General features: G+C 43.6%; 1 protein-coding gene across 1 annotated transcript; it reads left to right on the top strand.

Annotated features, from left to right (window-relative positions):
* The first annotated feature begins 1,347 nt into the window (after window positions 1-1,347).
* Window positions 1,348-8,800, top strand: LOC127449816 (alpha-2-macroglobulin-like protein 1). The gene is made up of 34 exons (XM_051713388.1): window positions 1,348-1,430; window positions 1,579-1,762; window positions 1,843-1,999; window positions 2,085-2,137; window positions 2,284-2,304; window positions 2,398-2,563; window positions 2,636-2,720; window positions 2,798-2,912; window positions 2,985-3,105; window positions 3,193-3,302; window positions 3,380-3,547; window positions 3,628-3,855; window positions 3,931-4,143; window positions 4,230-4,379; window positions 4,544-4,669; window positions 4,775-4,890; window positions 5,124-5,258; window positions 5,368-5,593; window positions 5,666-5,789; window positions 5,866-5,987; window positions 6,072-6,123; window positions 6,237-6,320; window positions 6,407-6,583; window positions 6,673-6,748; window positions 6,839-6,995; window positions 7,074-7,148; window positions 7,232-7,394; window positions 7,486-7,670; window positions 7,760-7,978; window positions 8,052-8,173; window positions 8,248-8,329; window positions 8,410-8,493; window positions 8,578-8,683; window positions 8,760-8,800. The coding sequence occupies exons 1-34, from the start codon at window positions 1,348-1,350 to the stop codon at window positions 8,798-8,800; spliced, it is 4,326 nt and encodes a 1,441-aa protein (XP_051569348.1).
* Window positions 8,801-9,130: the final 330 nt, after the last annotated feature.

Raw genomic sequence — 9,130 nt, 5'->3', positions numbered from 1 at the left:
ATCAGCATTCCCATGGAAAAACTGATTCAGCATGCCAGCGAGCCCTGAAACACATAAAGGCAAAACGTATACACGCTTTGACAGAAACAGAGAAGGGAACGATGATGCCCCGGTCCTGCACAGGCGTAACACCCAACTTGGCAAGGTGCCATGAACGTGACATCAACGGAGGGCACACGGCGGCAAATCTCGCCCACATTAAACACGAACACGAAACACAAGACAGACAGGGGACGATGATGTCATGGTTCTTGTCAGACAAAGCCCAACCTGACTGGCTGACAGAACCATGACATCACCGGAAAGGGGGAACACAAAACACAAAGGCCGGCTGATACTGCCCTGGTCCAGTCAGGTAGAACCTCAACCGGACAAGGTGACTGGGCCGTGACAGTTCTTCAGTTCTGTAAATCAAAACTAACAACCAAGGGAAAAAAAATCTAAAACTCAAGATTTTTGTCATAATCGTAATCATAAGCCCTAACCGGACATCAACTTTTGCCATTGGAAATGTGGTGTTCTTGGCACTGGCTCAGTAGGGCTGATAGCAACACTTGTCAGCCAATAAACTTTGTTACTTTTTTCACAGTCCACCCCAAACTACTGAAATTCATCAACACTGTTGCCAAAAGTCTTCCAATATCCTTTAAAATGAATGGGTTACAGCATTACCCTTTATGGAAGCTACATACTGGCTTAGCCAGTCATTAGGAATTGAAGCCCTGTTTTTACACTCCTAGTTTGTGAAATACATTTCAGCTAAGTCCTTTGAGGTCTTCAAAAGTATTAGTAAGTGTCGGTGACATATATTTCCATTATTTGACAGTCTGTTTATTCATTCTCTCAATCACGAATACTCTTGCTTTTTGATCATTTAATATTCTTCTTAATTGCACTAGATCAGCTTTTGAAAAAGTCCCAGATACCACACCCCTGGAAACAAAAAGTTACAGATCTCATGCAGTGGTTTCTTTCTCTCATCACTCACCCAAAAATTTCTGTTTATGTTTCTGATGCCAGATTCGGCATCTCTCCCATCTCCAGCTGTAGCGCTTCTCGAACTCCCGCAACGTTCAATCAGTGTTAATCATGTCTACTTGCCAAATAACACCAACTTTGAAGGGTTGTAGCTCCAGCCAAAGGATGTTTCCATTGGGGCAAGGTGAGTGAAGAAAATGCTCTAGCGATAAATCAATTTAACAAGCTTGATTAACTCCTCCCCATAATGAAGAAAAGTGTTTAAATATCAGTGTAGATGAATGAGAAAAGTAGTACAGGCTTTCTTTCTTTTTTAGTATTTCTGAAAGGGAGGGTTGATTTGTGTTGAGTCTTGGATGATCTGTCTCCATGGCTGTAAAGGAGATTTGTGTTTGGAAAAGGCTCATTTTAGCCTTGTTCCTCTTTGCTGTTAATGGACAAAGATCAGGGCCGTAAGTACCATTAAAAAGGGCTTTAGCTCCCTGTTGTCTGTTCTGTGCTAATAGTGTAAGCTCAGTCACATGTTTATTTCTGAATGCATACTGACTCCATAATGGTTTCTGAGACTCTGACAGACTTGTGTTTTGTATATTTGGACAGATTTTTCATGGTGACGTTTCCTGCAGTGATTGAGTCAGGATCTGAGGCCAAGTTGTGTGCAGGCCTTCTCAAACCCAACGAGAGTCTCACGATGACCATTTCTCTCTTTAATGAGAGAAATGTGATAACTGAACTTGTACAGCAGAGATCTGCAACCGACTTTCAGCGCTGCTATAACTTCCGGGTCCGTCATGTGAATGTGTAGCTGTGTGCAATTTTACCTTCTGGTTTGTTGTACCTTAACGAAACCTTTCTCTACTACAGGCTCCTCAAGTAGGGGTAGAATCTGTGCAGAAAGTGAAGGTGGTGATTCAAGGGAGGGCTTTCAAAATGACTGAAGAAAGGAAAGTCCTGTTCAGACCTTCCCTACCTTTGACCTTCATCCAAACAGACAAACCCATCTATAATCCAGGACAAATGGGTGAATGACCCTGGGATGAATATCAGTATTGACCCAGTTACCGCACGCTTTCATATTAAAGCGTGTAATGTTTCTCATTTTACAGTGAATTTCAGAGTCGTTACCGTGGATGGCAAGTTTGTGCCTCTCGATCAAATGGTTAGGCCTGATCTTTCTTTGACCATATTGAGCAAGAAAACTGTTTTAAAATGGAACTTGTTTTTTGATGCAGTAGCACAGTTATGCAAATATTCAATCATATTGGAGTGTGTGGATTTAAATGCCTCTTTGTTTTTGTTTTACAGTATAGTGTGGTGGTGGTGGAGGTGAGAATTTGCTCCTGTTCAAGTCTTGAGATGTTGTGGTGGGTTTTTTTGTGCTTTTTGCTCCGTCTTTCTGTGCTGTCTTGTTTCTAATAGGACAGTCAGAGTAACCGAATTGGTCAGTGGACAAATGTTTCCTCCACAAGGTGGATATTGACACTTTCTCATGAGTTAAACCCAGAGGCTCGGCTAGGGATGTACGCACTGAAGGCTTTTATTGGTGAAAGAATGATTTTGCAGGTTTTTGAGGTGAAAGAATACGGTGAGTTAAAGGGTTAAAACGATCAGAATGGGTAACTTCAGATCTTGAGTAAGCACTTTGTTTCTGGTGTAGTTTTACCCAAGTTTGACGTTACCGTGAGAGCACCACAGATGTGTAGTGTTGGAGATGTGGGACTGAAAGTTGAGGTTTGTGGCAAGTAAGTGAAGCCTTTTTTCTTAACCTTCCCAATCCTCTTGTCGTTGGTGAGTGACACGTCATTGTACCGTTTCCCAGATACACATATGGGCAACCTGTACCTGGTCAAACATGGATTGAAGTTTGTCGTAAGCCTTTTGAATTCATTTCGGTTCCTGAGGTGACCCCTCTGTGCCTGAATAAAACCATGAAGGTGTGTGAGTACAGTGGAGTTTCTTCTTCTGCATCTGGTTGACTTGACTGACCTTTTGTGTTCTGCTACAAGATGAATGACACTGGCTGTGCCTCCCATACCTTCAATATGTCAGTGTTTTTCAACACCAAATTTGAGGACCGTCTGCAAGATTATTTTGTCATTAATGTGAACCTCACTGAAGAGGGAACTGGTGAGCTATATTCTGATCTGAACAAAAGTAGGCTGCTGCAAGTTTGTTCTGTGCGTTAATGTTTGTGGGGTTTACCTTTTTTCTCAGACATTGTCGTCACAAAATCTGTAACTGTATCCCTTACGTTTGAAATTGGCAGTGTCACGTTTGTGGACATGCCTGAGTATTTTGAACCTGGATCAACCATAAAGGGAAAGGTACATACAATTTTTAAATTCTTCAGTTCAGCACTTCACATTGGATGCATCTTGCCAACCTCTTTCTATCCTAACAGATCTCTGCATCTAACTTCAATGGGACCCCAATTGCACGCAAGGTCTATCTCCTGGAGAGTTCCAGCTGGCCACCCAAACTGTTGTTGAATCTCACTACAAACCAAAATGGACTGGCCACGTTCTCCCTCAATACAGCTAGTCTTCCTAATGCTGATGTTAATCTGGTGGTATGATTGTTCATTGAGTACACTGAATTAAATTGAGGACTTTGACTTGCAAGGAACCAATTCCATTCATTGTTCCCCAGGCAAGTGCAACTCCTGAGGAGTCTTATGGTTACAAAACACCATACTTTACCACAGACAGAAAGACCGTTAGTCTCTTCCAACCTGCTACTCCCTACACGCCAACATTCAGTGAAATTGCTATAATGAAGCTCGTGCAGCCATTGAAATGTGGTGCTGAGTTTACGGTGACTATCAAATATTCTTTTGTTGGGGAGTCTGGTAACTACAACACCAACATTACCTACATGGTGAGTATATCCGTTTTGTAGTGGATGTCTTAAAATTCTGTTGGTCTGCACTGATGCACTGGTTTGACTTGTCAGGTGTTGTCCAGAGGAGTGATAATACTACATGGATTTGAGAAAGTTGATGTGAGGACTTCTGGTTCCATAACCAGTGGCACCGTATCGTTCAAGCTGTCAATTGTTGTCGATTTGGCTCCAGCAGTGCAGATTCTGGCATTCTGTGTTCTTCCCAGTGAGAATGTAGTTGCTGGCAGTGCAACATTTGACACTGAAATGTGTTTAAAAAACCAGGTTTGAAGAGCACTTTAACGCCTTTATGATGGGACGAGTGACGTGTGTGTGTGTGTGTGTGAGCTGTGGTTTTTGTTTTGTTGCAGGTGTCCCTGCAGTTCTCCCCTGTTATGGCTGTTCCTGGTGAGGGAAATGTTTTGACACTCTCTGCTCAGCCAGGATCACTGTGTGGCCTCAGTGCAATAGATCAGAGCATCCGAATCTTGGAGCCAGGAAGACGTTTGAATGCTGAAACGGTACCCATGTGCAATTGGTGAAGTTCCTGTTGGAACATTTGTGCTCCATCTCTATTACTTGGTCCTAGTTTATTTCAAATGCAAATTTTTAGTCTTTTGGGGTTTAATAAACGCACTGGGTATATTAGTGTCTCTTTGACCTGGATGTGCTCTTATGGTCCCAGGTGTTCAATTTACTCCCGATGCGATCACCGTCAGATTACCCATATGTTGTGGAGGATGAACGGGAGTGCCTGATTGTTAGACCCCGTCGAGCTGTTCCTACAGACAAAGCCTACGACGCCTTCAAGGTAAAGTACTCCTGACTTGTAGTTTATTGTGAGCACTGTAATGCTTAATGAAGAATCCCCTAAATGAATCACATTGACTTTGTGTCTGTCTTGTTGCTCTGGCAGAGTGTGGGGTTGAAGATTGCTACAAATTTGCCTGTCCGAGAACCGGAGTGCCTGATGTATAGGGGCCTGAATTATTATCACAACGGATGTAGGTCCATGCAGTTGTCTGGCATTCTGTAAAAAAAATTACTTCCCATTTTTAAAAAAAAAAAAAGCTCTTCCAATTTCTTTAGATGATATACTTTGCAACTATTTGCTCCGTAATGGTCTATTGCGCTGTTAGTTCCGGAGTGTGCCGTTTCTACTTGTCATGAACACAATTATGCCTCTTTTGTAGTTCCCATCCTAAAGTGCATCAATATGCAAGCACTACTAGATGTGTTTATTGCTCCTCTGTTTCAGTTGTGAGTTTTAAGAGGGGTGAAACTGCCATGGGTGCCCTGGTGGGTGCCATGCAAGGAGCAGATGAGAGCAGTTCCTCTTTTGACCTGACCTTCAGGACATTCTTTCCAGAAACGTGGATCTGGCAACTTGCTGATGTGGGGTTAGTTGGGATTATCTCCTGTAAATGTCAATGGTTGACACCAGAAAGCCATTTGCCCACAGTACTTTCATATCCTAAATGCCTTTGTCAACCTGTCATTTCTTCACAGGGGCACTGGATCGGCAAAGATTCCCGTCAAGGTTCCTGACACAATCACCACATGGGAGACTGAGGCATTCTGTCTGTCCTCCAATGGTCTCGGTCTGGCACCTCCTGCTCTGTTGACTGTGTTCCAGCCCTTCTTCTTGGAGCTTTCCCTGCCTTACTCCATCATCCGTGGCGAGTTTTTTGAGCTGAAGGCCACTGTCTTCAACTATCAGTCCAAGTGCATCATGGTCAGGGTTTGTTTATTTTTGCATAAGGCATCACCTCGTCGGAAAATGTGCACTAATGCTGTTCTCTGGCAGGTACAAGTAACTCCAGCTCCATCATCGGGCTACACTCTTAAACTGGTGTCTAGTGATCCGTATTCATGTCTCTGCACCAATGGGAGAAAAACCTTCAAATGGGTTCTCACGGCTTCTGTTCTTGGTCTGTTTTGGATCAATATATATTTTTATTTTTTTTTGTCTGGTCTTGTGAGGTTTGCTGATGTCCTCATTTACAGGAGCTCTAAATGTGACCGTCAGTGCACAGGCTGAGCAGTCCCGGACTACGTGTGGCAATGAGGTTGTGAGCGTGCCAGCAAGAGGACGCATTGACATAGTGACTCAAAGTCTACTTGTACTGGTCAGCATGTGTTAACCAACTTTCTGGAGTTTGAGTTGCTGGTACTTTTTTACTGAGGAATTTGGTTTTTAATGCTTTTTGTAGGCTGAAGGAGTTGAGAGGATAAAGACCCAGAGTTGGTTACTGTGCCCAAAGGGTTAGTGGGGTTTTTTTTTTTTTTTTTTTTTTTTTCCCTCCCAAATGTACAGTTAAATGTTAGCCTAGTGCTCTGATCAATTTGTTTTCAGTCTCTTGCACTCTGCTTGGCAGGAAGCCCTCTTTTAGAAGAGGTGGTGCTGATGCTTCCTGCAAATGTGATCCAGGGATCAGCCAAATGCTCTGTTTCGGTCATTGGTAAACTGTTTAATGAGAACCAAAAAGTTTAGCTGATACCTCCAGGTATGGGTTTTAGCTTTAACATGTTTGTTTTCCTGTTGTAGGGGATATAATGGGCCGTGCTTTGAAGAATCTTGATGGACTATTACAGATGCCATATGGCTGTGGAGAACAGAATATAGCTGTTCTTTCTCCCAATATTTACATCCTGCAGTATCTGAAATTCACTCGGCAACTGACCGCAGCCATCCGAGAACGAGCCACTGGCTACCTTGAGAGTGGTATGCTAACCGAATGGACCTATCAAATTTCAATGTCCACCTGAGTCTCTGAACACATTGCCCATGTACTGGGTTTCTGACCTAAACAGGGTACCAAAGACAACTGAACTACAGGCACAGTGACGGTTCCTTCAGCACATTTGGTTACGATGAGTCCAATACATGGTGGGTTTCATTGATGCAGAAGTGTCCTCTTTGTCACCAGTGGATAACTGCATTTACAAACCAGTTTTCTCTGGGAACTTTCTCTGCCAGGTTGACTGCCTTTGTCCTGAGGTCTTTTGGCGAAGCACAGAAATTCATCTTCATTGATCCACATGTCATTCAGAGCGCAAAGGATTGGCTGATGAGCAAGCAGGGTTCAGATGGCTGTTTCATGCAACAGGGAATTCTGTACCACAATGCCATGAAGGTGTTTCTTTGCACAAACCGTAACTTGGTCATGAGGTCTGAGATGGTTCTTTCTGAATTTTATTTTCATGTGTTCAAGGGTGGGGTTGGTGATAATGTGACCATGACTGCCTACATCACTGCATCACTGCTTGAACTAGACATCCCAGCAACGGTAAAAACGCCAAGGGGTTGCATTTGCACAAGCTATTGGCAATCCAGTTTTGGCTGTAGTGTCATTTGTTTGCGTTGTTCCAGGATCCTGTTGTCACCAGCGCTTTGTCATGCTTGAGGTCTGTCGTTGGGAACCTGGGAAACACCTACGCCACTGCTCTGCTTGCCTACACGTTCGGTCTGGCTGGAGAGACCAACACTCGATTACAGCTTTTAAATGCCTTGGACAATGTTGCTATTACTGATGGTAAACCATATACTAGACATTTAATGTGAGATTTCTCAGTCCATTTCTGTTTTTGGTGTCTTGACGTTTCTCTCCCTCTCTCCTCCTGAAGGAGGACGTCTCCATTGGTCTCAGACTGTATCTGGTGACACTCTGGCAGTGGAGATCAGCTCCTATGTGCTGCTAGCTGTTCTTGCTGTAAACCCCCTCTCTGCAGCTAATCTGGGCTATGCTAACAGGATTGTCAACTGGCTTGTGGCTCAACAGAATCCCTATGGAGGCTTCTCTTCCACCCAGGTTCTGCAAACTACCCAACAAGTGCACCATATTCCGTTTAACTTCCATGTCTATATGAATGCAGTTTTACCCATGTTGGTGGTTATCAGGACACGGTGGTGGCTCTTCAGGCTCTCTCCTTGTACGCGGCTGCAGTGTTCAGCTCCGAGGGCTCCAGTACAGTTATTGTACAGTCCTCCGCAGGAGGAGAAGTTTATAACTTTGATGTGAATCGAGACAACCGGCTGCTGTATCAGGAGAAGCCGCTGAAGAATGTTCCCGGCAAATACAGTGTTAAAGTGACTGGTTCTGCATGCGTGTCTGTGCAGGTCTGTATGTTTTGGCTGCTATGTCTGTCTCTTGCATGTCAAGCTCAAGGATAATTGGGACTTTCACTCGTAGGTTGCAATGTTCTACAACATCCCACCACCTGTTCAAACCACCAAAACCTTGAGTGTTGAAACTAAAGTGAAGGGAGAATGCAGACCCCTTGGAGACAAACTCCTGCTCAGCTTCACTGTGAAGTAAGATCTGCTTTAACTTGCATAAATCTCTGTAATGTGACTGGAACATTTCTGAACTTGGTGTGTGTCTTCAGATACAATGGACCAAAAGGAAGTACCAACATGGTTGTAGTGGACATTAAACTTCTGTCAGGCTTCACGGCAGACACCTCAACGGTTGGTGTTCTTTTAAGGTGACAAATCCCAAGATGCTGGAAGCTACTTATGTAACTATGCATGATGGGTCCTTTCCACAGCTTGGTGCTCCACCCAATGCGTATGCCCCACTAGTGGAGCGTGTTGATACTGAAGATGATCGCGTCCTAGTGTATCTGAAAGAGGTGAGACGTGTATACTGGATATTAACCCTACCAGCCACATTAAAATGCTACATGCAGTACGTACATGTTTATCCTGTCTTGCAGGTTTCTAAAAGTGTCCCTATGACTTATGCGCTCCAGCTGAAAGCAGTTCTAGCAGTGAAAAATCTCAAGCCAGCTGTAGTCCGAGTTTATGACTACTATCAAACAAGTATGCGTTTTCTCAATGTGATTTTGGGCTGTGCTCTTGTCTGTTTGAAGAGTCTTATTTCCTGTTTCTATTTCAGGTGATCAGTTTGAGACTGTATACACATCTCCCTGCCCATAATTGTGCTTCAGTACTGGCTACAGGATGCATGGCTTAAATAAAAAAATTAAAGTATACATCAGTCTTTTGTTGCCTCTTTTGTTAGACCAACATTAACAAGTGCTTGTTGCGGAATTGCTCACTTGGTCTGGTCCTTTTCTTTCCTGGCCCACTTTGCTTTAATGAAATGGATGCAGGGCTGTTCGTCCTGTTGGTGTGTGGATTTCCTGGATCCTGGCGTGTATTTTTCCGTTATAGGAAAAACGACAAGCTTGCGCATTCTGTTGCGAGTTTGGATCATTGAACACACGTGCAACTCTGTATGCATTTGCGTGAGGTTGAGACTCATTT

This window comes from Myxocyprinus asiaticus, chromosome 13 (assembly GCF_019703515.2).
Source record: "Myxocyprinus asiaticus isolate MX2 ecotype Aquarium Trade chromosome 13, UBuf_Myxa_2, whole genome shotgun sequence".
In the NCBI taxonomy this organism is placed as follows: Eukaryota; Metazoa; Chordata; class Actinopteri; order Cypriniformes; family Catostomidae; genus Myxocyprinus; species Myxocyprinus asiaticus.
Note: the sequence above shows the minus strand (reverse complement) of the source record. Positions and strands in the feature narration are given on the sequence as shown.

What these genes read in the sequence shown, in the direction of transcription:
- LOC127449816 (XM_051713388.1), top strand. Translation starts at nt 1,348, where the DNA reads ATGGCTGTAAAGGAGATTTGTGTTTGGAAAAGGCTCATTTTAGCCTTG. An exon ending in TACGATGAGTCCAATACATG is followed by an intron (nt 6,749 to 6,838) that starts GTGGGTTTCATT and finishes TTTCTCTGCCAG; the next exon opens with GTTGACTGCCTTTGTCCTGA. An exon ending in CTGCATGCGTGTCTGTGCAG is followed by an intron (nt 7,979 to 8,051) that starts GTCTGTATGTTT and finishes TTTCACTCGTAG; the next exon opens with GTTGCAATGTTCTACAACAT.